Source organism: Myripristis murdjan, chromosome 5 (assembly GCF_902150065.1).
Source record: "Myripristis murdjan chromosome 5, fMyrMur1.1, whole genome shotgun sequence".
In the NCBI taxonomy this organism is placed as follows: domain Eukaryota; kingdom Metazoa; phylum Chordata; class Actinopteri; order Holocentriformes; family Holocentridae; genus Myripristis; species Myripristis murdjan.
The window spans coordinates 12,600,208-12,621,289 of NC_043984.1; the positions used below are offsets into that span (position 1 = coordinate 12,600,208).

Sequence of the window (21,082 nt, forward strand, 5' to 3'; positions counted from 1 at the left end):
TGAAATTACACTGAAATAACAATTTATTTTTGAGTTTTGCTATCAAACTCATCCAATGGTAGTTACAGTGGGTCAAATGCTCTCCTGTCTTCAACATTTTACAGCAGTACACTACAGTACAGCAGTCCTACTTTTTAGGCTGCATAAAAACATGAGGAGTGAGACATTTTGGGTGTCAAGAATTTTAACAATCAATTATCACAGGCCAGAGAATGGAGTGAAAGTGCTAAACAAGCAGCAAGTGTGTGGCTTAGATTCAAATACCGTAAGTCTGGGTAACTGTTAGTAAGACAATCCAAATTTGCACCATTATTAACACATACACTAGGTGTCATTACAACATAACCAGTCAGCCCTTTCTACTTTTTTTACTGTTGACTGGATACTTATACACCAAATTAGTCTTTGCTTTTTTTGGCTGGTATGTATAGTAATGCTAGTCAACAATGGACAATCATTGGACAGTGAATAATTCAGTTGAAAATCACAGAGTTTTTGAAAGCAACTATTAATTACCAATTCTAATACATCAAAGTTGAGCAATATTGCCACTAAACTTGACATCATTAACAGTTACAATGCCAAATCTGTGTGTTTAGCTAATGTGACACAAAAGGCACTTTATTAACAACAGTTACACATGTGGAATGGGGAGCTGTCAGAGTATCATTAACCTCCTGAGGCATAAACTCTAGGACTAGGTCTTAAGCCACTGATAATGTGTCTGACCAGTCATGTAATAACTTGTCAAAATGTGTAAAAGGTCCCTTTTGTATACTTAGGATAAAAGTAGCACATTCGCAAAATACCGGAGTATGGCTGAGTACTAAGATACCACTTCATTTTACTGGCTGAGGAAAAAACAGTACTATTTTTTGGTGAAATTTGGTGAGGGCATCCATGCTCCCCAGAGCATGAACCTCGTCATGTTTGGTGACCTTCTGACCGTTCCTGTAATGGTACCCTCATGGCAGAATGTCACCTTTGTACACATCACTAAATCTCATTAATCACCTGCATTCATGCTTCCCCAAGGAAGATTCCTGTGAATTTTGATGACCGATTACATTTCCAAGCTCCATTCTCTCACTACTTGCATTCCGCTTTTGACAAGTTCTTACATTATCAGTCAGCTATTACAATGTCAGTTGCCACAAAGTCCTCATGCTATGTTTCCACATTCAGCGTCATGTGACAGATGTGAGCAAACATTTCACACAGGAAACAGTGGTTAAATTCCAGCCTGTTACAACAGCATCAGAATAATGTATATATGTTTACACCTGGCAAAATGAAGACAGATATAGGGTACCAAGTGAAAGAGATTTTATACATACTGTGTAAAGTATGTCTCTTCTTACTATGTACACTGTGCCTGTATGTCTGTTCATTTTGCTTTCCTTCTCCAATTGCTATTCAGCATATTCACCAGCAGTGATTTGGGATTTAACAAATGCGCTAAATGCATGTGTCTGCTAGTATTGGCCAACATTCCCTGACTGAAGAACCATACTGAGAATTACTGTGATGTTAAGTAGGCCAGCCATTCTTTATGGCAACTGCGCTGTGTGATTCTGAGTATGTCTGCCACAGTCAGCAGCAGACTACTGTATTGAGCTGCAGCATTTTGTTGTGTAATTGGCTGAGATGAGATGAGCCATGCCATGAGAGGCCAGTGATGATCCCATTTCCATGTCCATGTTGTGTCAAAGATGGGGGTGGGGGTTGCCCCAGTGATATAGCGCTGAAGTGTCATACCATGGCAACAACTGTTGAACCACAGAGGCGTTGTATACACTGCAGGCACTCCAAGGCTGTAAATCACAGCTCTGTTTTTAGGAGGTCTCACAAACTTTTAAATCTGCCTCGCTGGATGACTATGGGGCACAGAGGGTTCATATACGACACAGATTTCCGTCCCATATAAACTCTACGAGATCTTTCTGATTCACATACTTATTTCTCACGCCTCCCCTGTAAATATCTATTGCTTTGTGTCAGTAACACCCTGCTGAGGATTATTCATCTGAGAATCAGTACAGGTGTTTTTACAAATTCATCATGTGATTTTTGCCAAAATGACACAATTCATTGCCAGGCTTGGTGGGACAGGTCAAATTTACCACTGTTACCCAGTGTTAACATAAAGACAAATGAATGACCCTGTGAAATCCTTGCAAATGGTATTCACTAAATGTATTCTTGGAAAAGAAACTGGCTGCTGGAGCAGTGTGGGAGAGCATCTTAAGAGTGGTATTTCTGTGTTGATACAACCTCAGCCAACATAATCAGTAACAATGCAGCAAGTGGACAGTAATACTGAAGACAGGAGAGCAAACACTTTTTGTCTGTGGGTTTGGAGCGGTATTGGTATGTATGTGTGTGTGTGTGTGTGTGTGTGTGTGTGTGTGTGTGTGTGTGTGTGTGTGTGAGCATGAGTGTGACTGTGAGTGCGTGTGAGAGAGAGAGATGGGGTCAGATTCGAGTCAGCTGGTGCCAAAAACTGGACGGCATGAAGCTTTCCATCTTGTCTGCGAAGAAACCCAGGGGTGCAAAGAGTGTGCTGAAGAACTGAGAGGGAGCAAAAGCAAAACGAGTCTTCAGTTAAATGTCAGTAAATATTTCTTCCCACTCTTAGATAATCCTTTAGCAAAACATTCAAATAAACCTATGTACTTATGCCCATTCAGTTATTTAATTCTAACAGTGCTATGGAGCTTGCATCTTCATGCACGCAGCTTAAGCTAAAACATTTTTTCATTCTCAGAAATTATAATTCAAAATGAACAGCACTCATGTCTACTTTAGCTTAGTCAATACAACAAAATCCCCTCCTTCATGTCTTGTTTGCAAGCTCAATGCTGTAAATACGGAGAAGCACAACAACCCTGTACTTATGACTCAGCTCTCCTCCAGCTCATCAGCACTTACAACTGCATGTTAACCAGCTAATATTTACAAATCTCATACATTCATTAACATCAACGCATCTCAAAACTAACAATAATCATAACAGATGACTCCTATACAGTATGAAATATACGTGTAGGACAAAAAACTGAACACTGCTGTGCTGATTTACATTATCATTAAATAGGGACAAGGGGGAAAATTAAAATCAAAATGTCAAGGATGTGTGCCTTTTGGCTGTCACTGATACACATGTACACGGCATCAGTCGTCTTTTCAATTAGCTGTTTATGTGACAGTGCATGTAACTCCTGAGGCTACACAAATCACAAGCTCAAATAAAACACAGTCTTGGGTATCTGGGTCAATAAAAATACTTTACAAAATAGATTTTTCAATTCAAGCAACACAAATGGGTGAATAGCTTTGCCCTTAGCCTAGGCTTAACTAACAGAAGCAGCCAGACCCAAACATAACAACATGGTTTATTTTTTCAAGTACTTGAGGTGTGCTTGATACATCTGACACTTTAACAGTCTCATAAGTGGGAATATCATTAGTCTAGCCAGACAAGTGGAAATCAAGCACTCCTATAATCCCATTAAATAAGTGAAACATATACACTATCCATGTCTGGTGCTGATAAATAAAAGGAAAAGAAACCTCCTGCCACCACCACCATCACTGTCCTGGCTTGCCTGGCTTCCAAGAGTGGCAGATTCAGACGAATCTCTGTTTTTCCTCAGAAGGCAGTGAGGGCCTCTGTGTTCCTCCCTCAATGGTTTTCATGCACTATCTGAGCATTACACAAACCAGGCTCGCCTGGCCTGCTGTAAAAACCCTATCTGCACACATCCTTTCCCATAACAAAAGGATGAGCACTAGATGTTCTCTGTGGTCTTGTTTTTGCTACAAGGCTACACGGCTGTGTAAAAGCAGACCCCAATAAACAGGGTGACCATAAACAAAGGATTAGCCAAACAAAGAAGCTAGCCAAACAGGATAAAAACAGACAGAACACACACTTACTTTATGAATAAACAGTAACGGGAAATGATGTACTCACTTGTGGCTTATAGTGCATCAAAGCTATATGCCACACTTTAGTGTCTGACATGGCGATATGTTAGCATTGTTCAACTGATTTTACTGATAGCTTGAAATAGTGTATTTAAAGGCCTACAACTCCCATGAGCCTCCAGTGTTGCTGACAGTGATGGAACGCAGCAATTACCACCAGGGTTAAAAGGTTCAGGTTAACACTGGAGTAACAACATTCATTTAAAACACAGATAGCTGTTTTGAGCCAAGCTAATCTCTCCTCCAACCTAAATTTCAGTCTAAGCTAATTTACAGTCATGATAAAAACGTGGACATTCTTGAATTAGATATCCTACCAAACAAAACAGCAACTTTTAATGATAAAATGGGCTGGAAATAGAGATGCGTAGTTGCAGTACTTACTGCTTTGGCAAAGACACCCATGAGCTCTGGGAACTGATGTGTGAGCATGGCCAGCATGGCAGTGAAGGAGCAAAGGCCTGCTGTGAAGAGGATGAAAAAGGGAAGCTCTTTCTTTGGGTACACAGACACCTCGTGGAACGCTAGAGGACACAAGAGACAGAAACGGCGAGCATGAGCAGAGAGCATGATTAATCACAACAATCATACTGACAAACAGCATGCAGGTTTAGGGTACTTCCTCCACTCACAGGGCAGTAGTTCCCTGTCTGCTGTTTCTGTGCATCCTGGGTAGGGGTAAAACAGGTGACCCTTCTCCAGGGGGTAGGGAATTATCCGGAAGGCTGGAGACAGAGGAGCACAGAGGGGAAAAAATGATTTTTTATCATGACCAGAGTAAGTTGTTCCACAGCCTACACAATTTTCATCAAACAGACTGAGTAGCAAAATGTTACACTCGACTAACATAATTTTAATGTTTTTATGAAATCTAACAGTAAGAGTCCTGTGAGCACTAATGTCACACCAGAATCAACTATTCTAAAAAAAAGTCACAAGTGTTTTTGGTGATGTCCAATTGCTATACCTGATTCTGGGATAACCATAGGAGTTCTCCACTTGTAACTAACTGCTAAAAAAAAAAAAGCAGGCGACACTATTTACATCCGCAGGAGCCTCAGACTACACTTTCCATCTCCATATTGAGTGGTGACACAATCTTCCAATCTGTCTGAAATGTAGCGTTTTCTTCACTGCTCTGTCCCAGTGGTCTATCAGTACAAGTATATTAAGAATACAAAGTCTGACACCAATCCAAAAGATGGTGATTTATTACGAATTTATAGGTTAAAGTTACATAGAGGTTAGATTTGCCTGATAAAAATAAAGTGCGTGTTATATATCATTGCGGCTACACAGATCGCAAATCAGTGGGTGGCCTGCTTACACATTTGCCGATTGAAGCCAAAGGTGATAATTTCCCAGGACTGTTGCAGGGTCTAGAATTCAACACTTAAATGGTTTATGCTAAGCTCAAGTGCCGGATAGTAGTAGGATTTTAGTTTGTGTAAAAGCAACACCAGAACGACCTTTACAAGTCATTTACAGGAAAAATAACAAACATTATACCCAGTGTGTTAATGTGTAATACTGAATTAAGCATGATACATACTGCCCTCCCAGGTGCAATGTAAAAGGTTTAAGGCTCCCTCTGCCCTCTTCCAATGCTGTAGGTGGAAGAAGGCGTATGCCACCGCCTCGCTGTCACCCCTCTTCAGGATGTGTTCTGGAGGCAGGATCAGGCTCTTCATCTCTAATAAGTACTGCACACAAAAGAGGAAAAAAATACCTGTGGTTGGTACACATTCAATACGGCAAAGCATAGCACCGCTGTCCGGAACAGCTGTATTCCAAAATGATTTCAACAAGTCTGCTGTTTGACTATTTCTTTAACAAGAGTACACTAATGTCTGGATATTTGTGGATACTCTGCTTGCCCTCAAGCTTTCTGTCATTGTGTTTTGGAAGCTTAAATAAACGTTAAATTAGACAATATGATATTTTATGAACCCCAATAGGGAAATGCTCTTCAATCTCCTTAAATCCCCAATAGATGGTCAGAAACCCAAAGCCCGGAGTCAGTACACATTAAGTCTTGACCAATGACACTTCAGCAAAGCAACTGCTTCCAGTGTAGGAACCTGAACCTGAACCCATACACACTACTCTACCCTGCTGTCCAGAACCCAGAGCACTGAGGCACATACCACACACTCTGCTTTGTAATCTGACTCCCGGTCACTATTGAATATTTTAAAGTAACAGCATATTCAGATAACTGCAGGTACATTTTGCCAAGAATGTCCACAGAGACTGAGATTCAAACAGTTTTTGGTGTTTACTTTAACCAGTGCAATGAGATGTTTTAATGAGCATAATGGACCCACATTTGGATTCCTCTGTTTAGTTGTGTAATGGATGTAATGAATGAGCACTGTTTGTACTTTGAGTTCGAGCTCTTTGTAAGTGCAAGACTAATTTTCATCAGGAGAAGCCAGACACTATTCTGTTCTATTCTATCTGTGACTATCTTTCAGTCTTGACACTTAATGGTGCACTGGAACATGTCACCGTCTACTTGTAGTATACAAGAATTACTGAGTTTTTCAAAGACGGAAAACAACATGCTCAATACTCTTACTCAATACTACAATCAGACTGAAAGTGAAAATGGAAAAAGGGACATAGGCTGTTGGATTCAAAGCTGTTACGCACTGTTGAAGACCAGACAGTGCTCTGATAATCAAATCTAGACAAAGAAAAGCATGCGAGGATCGAAGGAAAACAGAGAGATGCACTGAGCAACAGGAAGTATTAAAATCTATTAAAATTTTCATTACTATGATAAATTCAGTTTCTTAGCAGTTTGAGTAAAACTTTGAGACAACTGGATATTGAGGCAGCAGTGAGGTATAATGAGTAGAGGGACAACCCTTCAACCCGAGTACCTGGGTCCAACACTGGGAGTGCTGCTGAGGGTCACCCACAGGAAACAATTATACCGCTGTGCCGCCTCACAAATAGTGTCATGGGGTTCCAAACAAAGGGGAACCCTTCATATTGGCAAGATGATGCTGTACAATAGTAGATACATCATAATGGCGCCCTGTATCACCTCTTGTCAGGGACCCACAATTCCTCAGGCAATGACACACCAGGGTTTTCTTAGTGCCAAATTCAACCTCAGATAATTGAGGGGGTGATCCCAGCTGAAGGTCAAAGCAAGCTGAGAATCTGCCCCAAGAATAATGTAATGTGAGAAGATTACAGAGCTGATCTGCTGTGCCATTTGGAGCCACTCCGATTTACATAAAACACAATTACATTGAGTACACACTAACAAGGAAGGAATAGGGCATAAAAATCTGATTTTATGCTTGAATATAAAACAAACACTTTAAAATCAATTACCACAGTCCACAGTTTAAAAGTTCCAATAAATGTCCCAGGAGCTGGGAGAAGACTACTACCAGACAGAAGGCACAAAGTCATCTTTTCATGACTTTTACAACCTGACCCGGAGGTGATTGAAATGCATTTTAGTGGGCTGGTACTGAAAATGTGGATAGAGCTTTTAAATTTGGACCATAGTAACACTATTTTTAACCAGTGTTGATTTGCTTTTTTGCCTATTGTTTTTACTGGCCTAGGTCTATAAAGGAATAAAATCAGATGCTGACCCTTTGTTGGGGGTGTGAAACTACAATCTGTTTCCTTTTTTTTTTTTTTTTTAGTGCAGATAGACAGGAAAGGCAGGGGAGAGAGAGGGGATGACATGCAGCAAAAGACCTGAGGTTGGATTTGAAGCCTGGTCGCTGCGATAGGGACTAAGCCCTGGTACATGGTACGCGCTCTTTACTGGTGTGTCACCAGTGCGCACCGTTTCCTATTTTTTTTACATTTGGTTGGGATGAGTAAGAGCATGGTGTATCCAGTCTGTGAAACCATCTGGCATGTGCAGTTCACCAAATGGAAGCATGAGAATTGGTGAAGATCCTCTTTATGTATGTGGTCTCCAACTGGAAGTCAATGTCAGCTCTCCACTAGAGTGTGCCGGATCTCAGCAGTGCGCCTGCTTGGACCCAGGTTTGTGTCTGCGAGCATCTGCCCAACTGAATCCCTACCAGCTTCAGAGTTGCTGTTCTTGTTGTTGTCTACTAACCTCCCTGGAGGAGGCCAAGTGTCAGTTCAAGTGTATGTCACATTACTTAATGATTTCATTCACTTTTACTCAGTGTTTCTAAGTCAGCACTTCATCTATGATGGCCTCTTGTGCAATTCCCACTTGATAACTCCCAGCAGACTGAAAACATATTTTCCTCATGTGAGGTATTTGTTGAGAGCCCAGTTTTGCAATTGTTCAAGGTGGGAGGGAAAAGCTTTCCAAAAGCTCTCCGTGTGTTATTGTTACAGTACAGTACATTCATTCCATGTATGTGTAACATCGCCCACTCACCCCCTCCCTTCTCCCGACTGTTAAGTTTGGCCCAGTCAGTCAGTCGTTCCACTGTGCTGACATAGGCCCACATCACAGAATTATAGTCTCTAGAAAGGGTATGCCCTCTGAAATAAGTGGGAAGCATGGTCAGGGAAATACAAACATTTGGAAGAAGCATATTGTGCACTGCCATTCTGCATAATTTATTTGTTAATTAACATCTGGCTATGGCCATTGGTAAACGAGTGCAAAGTATACACTGACTTAAGTGAATATGCTCACTCTATGTAATATATGTCTGCAGTGTCCAGTGTGGCAGGGGTCTGTGTTAAACTAATCCAGTGTGTGGGGCTGGGGCCCCCCGGGGCTGGATTCCCAGGCGGCCAGCTTCACAGTGCTCTGGATCTCAGACTGACACTTTGGGAAGGTTACCCCACAGCTAATCCTGTCTAATCCCTTCCATGGTCACAGGCTCAGCCGGCCAGTCAGCCAGTCAGCCAGCCAGTCAGCCAGCCAGCCAGCCAGCCCATGTTGCTTCACCCATCTCCCCTCAACCTTATCCTCTGTCTCCACTCTCGCCCCATGATCACAGCCAGTCAGCCAAGCAGGCTGTCCAGGCCATCCCACCTCACTCATCCTTGTCTCTTTCCCATGCTTAACCCCACCTCTCCTCCATGGTTTCTCAGCTTGCTACACAACCAGCCTGTACTTCCCTCCCACCCATGTCCCTAGACCTCTGGGCTTGCCCTCCATGACAACATCCCACTAGACAGCCAGCTAGCTCACCCATTTATTTTCTATTGTGGTCAAGACAAACCCCTCTAACCTTCTGCTCGCCAACGATCCTGCTATTCTATACAATCTTGTCTCTTTCTCTCCACTGCATCATACCTGTTTCCCCCGCTCTTACCCTTATAACTACCTGTGCAGTCATGTACCAGCCAGTGAGATCAATTAACCCAGTCTGTTCTCACTCCTTTCCCTTTATCTCACAGCGATTAAAGTAGGAAAACAATCTCAAGAATGCCCTCTATGGCTTCACAATAACTGAAATCAGTTGTGGTAACTGAAAACTTTAATTTCTGCTCATTCATAATGATAAGCTCAGACAGACAAGTGGTCCCCATTCACCTATAATGTTTTCTCTTGGCTGTTTCTCTTGCCCTTCTCACTTATATCCTGTCTGACCTAACCCATATCAGCTCTCTTTGCTCTAGCCAGGATATCTGACTCTCCCTCTTCACCCTCCTAACCCTCCTGTCTCCTTTCTTCTCAGCCCAAGCCTTTCACCATCATTTTCTCCCCCAGCACCAATGAAGGGCAACCAGCCAGCCCACCCCTCACAGAGAAAACAGACCCACTGCTCACAGCTGCTCTTCAGTCCCATACAACTGCTGTAAAAGCAGCGTTTCTGAGAGAGGAGGGTGACTAGAGGAACATTTTAGTGCCTACATATCATTTAAGCCCTTTCTCCCAAAAGTGTATATATATATCTGTAAAACAACACCATCCTAAAACACTTCAAGATAAGAGGACACAGTGCACAAATTGTGCATGCTGGGTAGGTCTGTATGCATTTCATTTGAAGTGAAATCTTCCAAACCAACCAGTCTAGCCAACACTGATACAAAGCAGAAAATGCAGTGACATTTATATATGATGCTGATTTGTGGTGAAACTATTTCAGAACAATTCCTCTTTTGGATTATAGCTGGGCTATTAATAAATTCCTGCATTACAAATATTTCAACACGAGTTTCATTTAAGTAAATTGTTGATAATGAGTGACCATATCACATCCATTAAGGTCTGAGTGCTTTGTGTAGTAAGACTAACCATTCAGAGAGACTGGACACTCAGCTGTCCTTCCTGGCATGCTATGGCATTAGACCTGGTGACACCTCAGTCCTTCGTGCTGCCCTCTCTCCCCCCTCTCCTCCCTCCCTCTGCTTCTCCGCTCCCTGTCGCCTCTTTGATGAAGGGATTGAGTTTCATGTGTTTCCCCTTTATCCCTGGGCAGTCATAAACCCAGAGCATAACTCATAAGCTACCTTCTGATTCTAATCTGCGGCATTTAGCCTCGCACAATGTAACACGCAAGCAACAATGATATTAGCCTTGTAGTTGTTCTTTGTAGGTATGACACACACTCACACACTGGAATACCATAGAGATGTACAGGTGTGGAGAATAAAAACACAAACAAGATAAACAATTTCATACACAACCAGTAAACACAGGTACAACCACCTTTACCAAAGGAGTGAAAAGTGGAAGAAACCAAACAAAATTTGTACCAAAGCAGGCTGGGATGAGCCATATTCAAACTAAGGCACCATTCCTATAACAAACCCAGTATGTTGTCTAGGACAAACCTCATCCATCTCAACTCACAACCAACCCAAGGCTGCTACTTTGTCTCAATTTACAAACCAAAAAGCCAATTTCAGACCAAAACCAAGCAAAGGTCTGGCCTCTGGATCCTGAGAGGCTATCTAGATGAGTGAATGTGAGTGACAATGGAGTGAGATGAGAAACTGCCTCTGCAAATGGAGTAAATGAGCAAGCTAGATGAGGCTGGGTGGCCTTGAATGCTTTAAAATAAATGACTATGGACCAAACTAGTAGTAAATGTAAATATAAAGCAGATTCAGGTGGCCAGCACACTTGATCATCCATGCAAGCATCTGCAAGACTGTCAGTTTCTTAACCACTGGCTGGTAATGGACCTGATTGGAGTGGACAGGCAGATGGAGGAAAAGGGAGGAGGAGGAGTGGAGGGAGACGGGGCAAGAAGATGAGAGAGGAAAACAAAAGGGGGAAGGGGGAAGAAGAGGAAAATAAGGGAGAGAGGGGAGCTGCTATGGTAAAGGTAGAGAGGAGGGTGGAAAAAATGGGAAGATGGAGAAGCGAAGCACTGAAACAGCTGTGGTAATGAGATGTGTATGTCTGTGCATGTGCAACTGTTTCTGTGTAGAGCTTTTGCAAAAGTCAGATTCAGCACAGTGGCATTTTACCCTGCCCTTACCTTAACCCTAACCCTTAACCTAACCTTAACCTTAACCATAACCACACTCAAAAGATTTTGAACCAAGATTTGCGAGAGTAGGATTACTCTCTCGACAGGACTATTATTCTACCTGTCCAGCAGATTTGCTACACTGGTGAGAGACTGATGTGGCATGTTAGCATAACAGGAATGGGAAAAGATGCAGTTTTTTTCATAAACTGGAGAAAGGGGAGATATTTTGAGAAATCAGTAGAGACAGAGACAAGCCAAGGCTGCTCTGTTTGCTCCAGCTCTGAACACCAGTGATATCTGGTCTAGTTTCTCTAGCAGCAACATCCGAAAGCTGCTATTATGTCCCCATTCACAGATATAACTGAGGCTGGATGATTTATCAAAATTACATCAATATCGTGATAAGAGAGTAGATATCATCTGGGATTTGGGATATTGTAATTATCATGATATGGCATAAATGTGTATCACTTTACTACATTATAGTAAAGGGATGCAATTTTTACTAGATTGTTCTAGCGGTTCTATTATTTACTTGCTTGGTCATCATATCCAGATGTATATATATAAATCTTACAAAAGCAGCAAAAGTAACCTACAACATCATTCCAATATCGTTATACGGGTATTCAGTCAAAGATATTGTAATATTTGATTTTGTCCATTTTGCTGCTCAGCCGTAGATACGAGTCCTACAGATGTGATTAATGGGGCAATATTATGTAATCATCTATTAAAATAAAGTAGGTGAACAATTCAGTTTAATCTTCAAAATCAAGCTTCTTATAACAGCAGCAAAAGGTTGATTTAAATTTGAGACAGTTTTCCGAAGAGTGCACAAGTGAACTATTTGCCAATCAATCTAGACGATCCACATAATGATGTAGCCTAAGAGTTAGAGCCTTGTTGTATACTTCCTCATTTAACTATCCACCCAGGCTCCCAGCAGTTATTTTGACAAAGCTGGCAGTTGTGGTCCTCCTCAGTTACTACTTGGCTCAAAGTTCAACCAAAAAAACATATGAGGAAAGGTAAGAGAGGGGATAAGGGAAGATGAGAGGGTAACACAGAGGATGTGGGTGTGTGATGAGAGGGAAGAGGTGCCCCTGGGCTGGGTGGGGAGGGGGGGTGAGGTGGGGTGGGGGACAGTTGGAAAGACATTGAAGATGAGGGCCCTCACTTCAAAATCAAAAGGCTGGATCAAAGGGTTGGCTGACTTCCCCCCTTGCTGCCTAGAACTGACACTGGCACACACACACGCACACACACATGCACGCACCCGCACGCACGCGCACGCGCACACACACACACACACACACACACACACACACACACACACACACACACACACACACACACACACACACACAGATTCCCTCTGTAAGACATGAAACACCACCACACTACAAAGGCTAAATGGAGACAAAACTCTGCTGCAGCTAGGTGTGTGTGAATGTGTGTGCGTGTGTGTGTGTGTTTGTGTGTGTTATCTAGACTAATCCCTGTGGGAACTGATGTATGCAGGGACAGAGTAGCATCCAGGTTGGAATTGTAATTCCATGTGTCCCTGGCTGAGCCTCACAATTGCACTTCACTATGCAATACTGTGGAAAATCTGCAGCTTTTTTCAACCTTTTTTTTTTCTTAGGGCCTAAATGAGAAATTTTGTGTGATTTTGAGATCCAGGAAAACATACTAGTAAATGAAAAGGATACCTACAGAAACAAGGGCATAATATATTTGGACTCCAAAACCATATTTCAGAAAATTCTGCAAGTTCCCAAAATACATGATTAAGCCACTCAGATGTAGTGTTCCCTGACAATGGGATTCTCTTTATAAACTAAATACCTGCTATACCTGCAATCAACTCCTGTTGTTTTTAAACGTGCTGTATAAATAAAGTGACTTCACTGTTGTACATATACAGAAAGAACTGACAAATGGATGATATGATCCAACCCAGGATTTAGGGCCTGACTATAATCTCAACTCACCAATTAAACTGGCATTGCAGGTGTGATGAAACAGGTCAAGATCTACACTGACACCTGCTGGTAAGACGCAATATGTCAGGTCTAATCTTTACTTCACACATGGCACTCTGGCCTTTCCAGCTCGGCTGAGAAAGTGAATGACCAACCTTTGGCACATGCGGGTTGAACTCCACAGCTCTATGTATGGCCTCCACAGCATTCATCTCTGCTGTGCTTAGCCCCCGCCTTGACGCGGCCTCTGGAGAGAACCTAGGACAACACACACACACACGCAGACATACATGCTAACACAGAATGCTATATCCTGCTTTTGCTGCAGGCATCCACGACACAGGTATTAGGCTTAACATTTAATTGAGGGTCTGACACTGTTCTTAGCTTTGGACATGGACAGTGACACCAAACACAGCCAACTTCCTTTGCTGCATGTCTTTCTTGCCTTACATATTTTTTTTATGTCATTATCACTGACCATTTGACTGGCTGTCCTGACATCTATTACACATCAAGGTGTAGGGGCCCTCTTTGACATGGCTAACCCAAGGTTTCTTCCATTTTTTTCCCTTCCCATTTTCTATCAATCTTGACCGTTTGTCCTTGCATGCACCGAAGGTCTGAGGCTGGTGATGTTGGGTAGATGAGGGTATGAAGGACAGACAGTCTTGCTATGTGCTGCAAGAACTTTATCCTGTGTCTTTTGTTTTTTGCTTCTTTGTGTTTGTGTTTCATCATTCTGTTCTACAATGGCTTGCTGTTTAGTTGGATCTAGGTGGGCTCATTCTCTGTAAAGTCAGTAAAGACATGCTAGTGAAGGGTTATAGAAGTAAACAAACTTCAACTTGAAGATAATACTGAAAAGTACACAAGTTTCAGTCCTCATATACTGGATATTTGTAGAAATATCAACTACAACGCAACATACTTATCTGACACAGCTCTTGCTTTCAACAGTGCAGATGTGTAGCATATAGTGGCTGATTTCGGCAAGCTGATGTCTACGAAGAAACAGAAATTAGAGTAATGTGAATGGCATTGGATTAATGCCTGTATGAATATAGGATGATGACTTTGGAAAGATAAATATTTGGTCAGTGCAGCCTTACCATCATATTTGGCAAGGACAGCTTGGACATCAGCATATGCCTGAAGCTCTAGAAGCGCCTCCAAGAGGTTTTCATGTATATTTAGCATTCCTAACAATGGGAACTCCTTCATTAACTGTCAAGAGATATATATAAAGAAAAGATGTAATGAATACTAATTCTATATATATAAAAAAATCCATTAACATACTCTTGGCAAGAAGGATCATTGTGTTGCCTTTTTTTTTTTTACTGCAGATAATGTATTTACTGCTGATAATGTATCAAAATGCACTATTTAAGTCTTTGGCAGGCCATCAAAGCATTTCTGATAACCACAAAAGACCAAAATTTCCTTCTGCATGACACGCTTTGTTTTGAATGCATGAGGCTTGCTCTAAAAGAGTTCCATGTCCATGTTCCATACTTGGCTAGATTTCATTAACATATTCAAAAACTCTTTAACTGTTGTTATGTGCTCTGAGGCCCTGTTTTCACTTGGCATTAACATCCATCCTTGGTCATCCAATCACAAGTGGACAGCATTAAGTATGGGTGTAAACAGCACCCAATGTGTCTCGAGATACAATTACTCAGGCCATATTCGGAGGTGGCCTGGGACACTTTTGTTCGCACGTTCAAACATTCAAGTTCAAAGTCAGGTTCAGGTTGATTTAGGCTATCATCCAGCAGCAGAGAAGCCAACCATCTCAAAGCTGCAGGAATAATTAAATAATCTGAGAATGAACTGACAAGATCGGGTCGAGCCTGCAATAATTTACAGATGTGAAATACATCATAAGTGACTGACGGTGATTTAAAATGAGTTTCGAGTGAGCAACAATTTCTCCTTTTGTTAAATGCCTGTTGCCTGTTTAATGCCATTTTATGTTTACTCTTTTATTTTTCTTGATTTTTTGTGTGGAAGGAAGACTAACAAAGTAAGAATTTCATTATATGGTGTAAACCGTCTGTTTTACTGCACATGACAATAAAATTCTTTCCTTCTCTCTCGACCACAAAAAAACAAAACAAAACAAAAAAAAACAAAACCCTAAGCATTTGGTCTTGGCAAATCGCAATGATGCGTGTTTATCTGCATATGCAGCATATACTTTAGAGGGGGGAAAGTGAGATGCAACCACACTGCAAAAACTCAAAATCTTACCAAGATTATCTGTCTTATTTCAAGTCAAAAACAAGCAAATTTTCACTTGAAACAAGTGAATTTTCACTTGAAACAAGTGAAAATTGTCTAAAAACAATTTACTTCTGAGGTGATCATGTCTTATTTTAAGTGTAATGAGATATTTTGACTAGAAATAAGACATTTTTGACTTGAAATAAGACATTTTTGACTTGAAATAAGACAAATAATCTTGGTAAGATTTTGCGTTTTTGCAGTGCACAAGTGGGAAGATGAGACGCATGTGGAGACACATTCTAATGCCCGGTGTGAACGGATGTACTGAGAACTGTCCACTTATGATCGGATCACCCAAGACACATTTTAATGCCAACTGGAAACAGGGCCTGCGTCTTCATGTGCATGTAGAGGCAACAGAAACACTGCCAGGACTCGTCTCTTCAAAAAGAAAGGAAACCATTCACACTCATATGGTTGACTAATTTGACAAAATTAGCATTTGCATCAGAAAGTTTACACAGCACAATTTACTACCTAACAGTTGAGTTTTAGACATTAAGGCACTCACATCTCTCATCATTTTCACTGCTTCTTTAATCCTCCCCAGTTTGCGTGCACACATGGCCAGTCGGCGTTTAATGTACACCAGTAGGTTGATATCTTTTCCAGCTATGGAAGAGAAAATTTGAAACATATAACAAAGACTTTTTAAACTCGAGAATTTTCCAATTTCAATGTTATAAACAGTCAAATATAAGCAGCAATATTCTATTTTTCAGCTTTTTTCCCTACTACTTTGTCTTAAGGTCTACCACTGGTCAGCTGTTATATTTCAGTCCATTCTTACCGATTCTCAAAGCTTGTTTGAAGAGACGCTCAGCCTCTGTGATAGTTGTAGCTTCCTCTTCTGCCAGAAGCACATAGGCTGCAGCACATCTGCACACAGATACATGCACACACACGTAATACACACTGGGTCAGGTTTTCAATCATCCAAAACCTTATTTTCCAAGGGAAAACAATAAGATATGGTATGCAACAACATTACAGCCATGTTAACATTGACACTGAGAAAATGATTATAATGTGATTAAGGTAAAGTGAGTGAGGCAGAGTTAATGTAAACAGCATTCTCTTATTACATTAATGCGATTATGCTCTTAATCATCACAATAACATATGAGGAATGCTCCCTAACTTGAGCTGGGCACATCTCATGTTATGTGGAAGTAGAAGGTAACTGTACCTAACTGGTTTAAAGCTGGGCTAGGCAGGTTTGTGTGTGTGTGTGTGTGTGTGTGTGTGTGTGTGTGTGTGTGTGTGTGTGTGTGTGTGTGTGTGTGTGTGTGTGTGTGTGCGTGCGTGTGTGTGTGTGTGTGTGTGTGTGTGTGTGTGTTGGGTAAGAATTCAACAATAAGATTTCAGCATATTCTAATTCAGGTGATCTGAGAGAAAACTAGATTTCTGCACCTGATCCAGTCTTTGTATTCAGGCTTTAGAAAATCTACCCTGTGATGGGAGACTTAAGCCAGTCACTGGTCATTTCAGAGAGAGGGTGTTCCTATTGGCTGCTCTATAAATGCACGGATGTATGTGATCAATTTGGGTCCGTCCTGCCTGGACTTAGAGATTTGCTGAAAAAATCTATTTTTGACATGGACAGATTATCAATTACTATACTACTATACTATACTATATAAGTTTTTCAAGTCTCACACTGACATTTCCTGGCATTTTTCTCTTCCAGAAAAATGCCTAAAGCTTTAAGGGATGTTTTTTTTTATCTGTTATCCACATATGCTTATAGGATGCATGAAGGCCTTCCTCTCTTATTATTAGTGCATCTTTCTAGTCATTGAAAAGCAGTGGGACAAGTGGACTTGTGCAGGACATGTGCCCTCCATCTGCAGCCTCTAACTTGAAGGATGTGGTGCATATTTTCAAAACCCTACGCATTTGTGCAAAATGCAAATGCAAGACAGAATGAGTGGGAATGTTTGCAAGACTGCAAATATGCACTGAAATTATTTTAGTATGATACAATAATGGTGGAGCAGGAAATATGTTTTATTTTTGTCTTTTCACCACCACCCTCAAAGAATCTCTGAATTCCATAACTCTCTCTGGATAATCAACTAAACATGTCAGTTAACAGTTTATGCGATCATGCACAGTAAATAGCTTAATCAGACTATTGGTTTAAACAAAATACTAGCAATAGTTCCATTGTTGTGCACATGTAAACATAGCATCTGCTGTCACCTTTACATAGCCAGACCTTGGTAATATTTCACAAAGCACCATTAGAAAATTAGCCAGATGTGGTATAAAATATTCTCTGAAATTATGTTTATGATTAGCAAACATGAATGACTGAACCTAGCATTGAAGCTTTGCTGTGCAGATTCAAATGACTCTCAAAAGGCTACAGAATTATTTTTTCCACACTTACTTGTCTAACTGTGTAATTCTGCTTGGTGGAATATCCCCCCAACTTCAAGAAATACTGTGTTAATGTGTTAATGTGGAAGCGTAGAATGACTGACACAGAACTCACTCATGGTTCATTTCTATGGCCTGGTAAGCTGCTCTGATCCTGGCTTGAGGATTTCTCTCCCTCCAGGCCTTCTGCATCACTGGAACAACACAACGAAAACAACCTTATTACAGGTGTAACCTTTCAGCATTGAGATATTTAATCAAATAATTCCAAGTTAAAAGTTCAGCAACAAAAAAGAAATGCAATTCCATGTGATCACCCACATAGAACCAGGAAAATCTCTCACAAAGAAATGTGCTTGCAGTTTTCTGAAACTGTGAAATATAAAGGACAAAAAAATATTGTCTCCCAGGCATCACAGTGTTTTCTTTTGTAGGGCAGTACATGACTTTTTTGCCAAACTGAGGATCTTTTGTGTGTATCACTGATACTCACCAGCATCCTCTGGTCTTAGCTGCTGTGTGTCTCCTGTGAAGAAAGTCTGGTGGTCTTGAGCGGACAAGTTCATATCATAGTATGTTAACGGCTCTTTTCCAGTCACCCAGGTGTACCTGTGGTGTGCAGAGTAAACATAACATGTTTTTTGATAGTTCCAAGGTAAGCAATAAATCACATGAGGTTGATGTCGCAGGCTTACAACGCTCATTTCCTTGCACCTACAACAATATGCAAAGTTGTCATGCATTTCACCTTTACATCTGTCTATACAGTCACCAAGAAACTTAAAACCATCTGTCCTGCAGTCCTACTGTGTGCATTTTAATTGTCTTAGCATCTGATTCATAAATCTACTTTACACACATACCTGCTATATTCTGCTCCTCTGAACAGATTCAGCGGGTTCCTCCAGACCTTACATTCTACAAAAAGGAAAAAGGATGTACTATATTTATATAATTATTATTTGTATTATTACATTTGGACAAATGAGCCAGAATGACACAACATCAACAATAATGATTAACTGAGTCTGTTCTACACAATGCTGTAATGTTATAATTTCTACACAATGCTGTAATTTTCACACTATTTCCAAATACACAGGCCTATTGTGCGCATCTGGACTAAGCAAATAATTTTACTTTAAATGTGTACCTGAAACGCTGGGTCTAGGTTCTGTCTCTCCATTAACTGATGAGAACAGACCTGTGGTTGAGCTGCTCTCCACCCCACCCAGGAGAGGACGCAGGTGGCTCACCGACACTTGCTCGATGAACGAGGTCCCATACTTACGAAAATACCACCACTCAAATATCTGGAATAAGCGGGAATAAGCCTTGCTGACTTCAGTCATGAGAGGCTAACAACACATTGCTATCATATACTTTCTACTAGACAATGATGTTATACACAGGGACAGGGATTTCAGACTCTGAATCACAATCAGAAATACTTTATGCATTCCCTGAGGGGAAACTGGGGCAATTGCAGTTGCTCAAATTCTCAAGAGAAGAATATATTATGAGCAACATTATAAAATACAGAAAAAAATAAGAAATGGAAAAACATGTGCATTAGAAATTTGTAAAAAGTATTGCATTGTACATGAATTTGTGCATCAATGCTACTTGTGCATTAATCCTAGTTGTAAAAAAGTATGTGACACATGGCACTGATCCTCCACTAAATCCCACTATACTAAACAGTCTCAAGCCTGACTTAGGATCCATTTATCTGAATTTGGTTTTGGTCCTCGTTTTTCACTTTATGTTGCAAAGGCTTCTGTGTTTCTATTTCTACAATGAGAGAAACAGCTGGGATGAGCACTCACAAGGATGAGTCCAGAGATGAGAGACGAGGTTCCAGTGAGAGCCACGTAGAATTTGGGGGTCAGGGTGTTCAGGAACACAGATGCTGGGAGGACAAAGAAACAGAGACCATGGTCAAAGTTGCTTTCTCGGTGTCATCATTACAAGCCGGACAGTAACAGGTTAAGGTACAGGCTCCATCAGTAACAGTGGCATGTGTACGGCAGTGTAGAGGCCATGCGATAATAAAGGCTGGTGATTGGGCTATCATAGAGTTACCTGAAGTCCTGTTTTGAGTAACTACTACTCAACTACTCAATACTGACCACACACGCCGTAATGTTAGCGAGTGAACGGACTACTTTTAATCATGACCAGCCTTGGCTAGAGTTTACATGGTTTTGGTTTGAACTTGGCCGGAAAGTGCCCTCTCTTGGCCTCAGTTGTTGCCAAACTCAGTGAAGCGAGCAACTGTCAAACTCGACATTAGCTCCCGCTATCTGCCAGCTAACGCTAGGTAACGTTAGCCGGCTAACGGCAGCTAGCTAGTCGTGCCATTTATTCACCTGAGGTAAGCGTTTCCTGGAGTTTCAAGGGGCTCCACAGGACGTATATCATGATCAGCACCATGCCGAACCAGATGAAGCATATGTAAGTCCATGACCAGGACAGCCAGGATTTTAACTTCTCTGTAAAGCCAAGAGACTGAGGATTACTGCCGGTGGTGTCCTCCATGTTTTTCCGGATGTCTGTAAACAGAGGAGTCACGTGACCGCTCGGTAAACAACTTTTATTTTTAGCGCGTTGCCGACACCTGCAACTACAGAAAAAAAAAAAAAAATAATAATAATACATAAATAAATAAATCAAAATAACGATACTACTACTACTACGATTACTACTACTCATAGTAATAATAATAATTATGACAAATGTATACGAGTATTTTTCTTCGGTCACACTGTAAATTGAACATGATCATTAGAGTGTCAAAAATGAATAAATTGAAATACTTAAAATGTATAATATTAAATCAAACAATAAATACCTGAATAAAAATCCAGGTTTTAAGTCCTGGTGAGAGCCAGAGAATAGCATAGAGTCCACTGAAAGTGAATGAATTCAAAGTCAGTTTCTATGATAGAGTCAGGGTTGGATATAAGATGATTCAGATTGCAATGTGGTTATATTTACTGGGGACTGTGCTAAAGTAAAATG

The 21,082-nt window shown here is 41.0% G+C and overlaps 1 protein-coding gene across 2 annotated transcripts; it reads right to left on the reverse strand.

The window, feature by feature from the left end:
• st7l (suppression of tumorigenicity 7 like) lies at window positions 1–20,602 on the reverse strand. Of its 2 annotated transcripts, XM_030051695.1 has the most exons (15): window positions 20,431–20,602; window positions 19,888–19,970; window positions 19,212–19,371; window positions 18,922–18,976; window positions 18,552–18,667; window positions 18,174–18,252; window positions 16,464–16,552; window positions 16,185–16,285; window positions 14,491–14,605; window positions 14,310–14,382; window positions 13,534–13,636; window positions 5,543–5,693; window positions 4,623–4,715; window positions 4,375–4,514; window positions 1–2,571 (listed from the first exon to the last, which is right to left on the reverse strand). In XM_030051695.1, exons 1-15 carry the CDS (start codon window positions 20,597–20,599, stop codon window positions 2,476–2,478), a joined length of 1,623 nt encoding a protein of 540 aa, XP_029907555.1. In that variant the 5' UTR covers window positions 20,600–20,602; the 3' UTR covers window positions 1–2,475. The 2 variants fall into 2 exon arrangements, with proteins under 2 accessions (XP_029907555.1, XP_029907554.1); XM_030051694.1 differs by having other exon boundaries at window positions 14,310–14,605.
• Window positions 20,603–21,082: the final 480 nt, after the last annotated feature.

What these genes read in the sequence shown, in the direction of transcription:
- st7l (XM_030051694.1), bottom strand. Translation starts at nt 20,599, where the DNA reads ATGGAGGACACCACCGGCAGTAATCCTCAGTCTCTTGGCTTTACAGAG. An exon ending in AGAGGAGCAGAATATAGCAG is followed by an intron (nt 18,668 to 18,921) that starts GTATGTGTGTAA and finishes TGCACACCACAG; the next exon opens with GTACACCTGGGTGACTGGAA. An exon ending in GCCATAGAAATGAACCATGA is followed by an intron (nt 16,553 to 18,173) that starts GTGAGTTCTGTG and finishes ATCTGTGTGCAG; the next exon opens with ATGTGCTGCAGCCTATGTGC.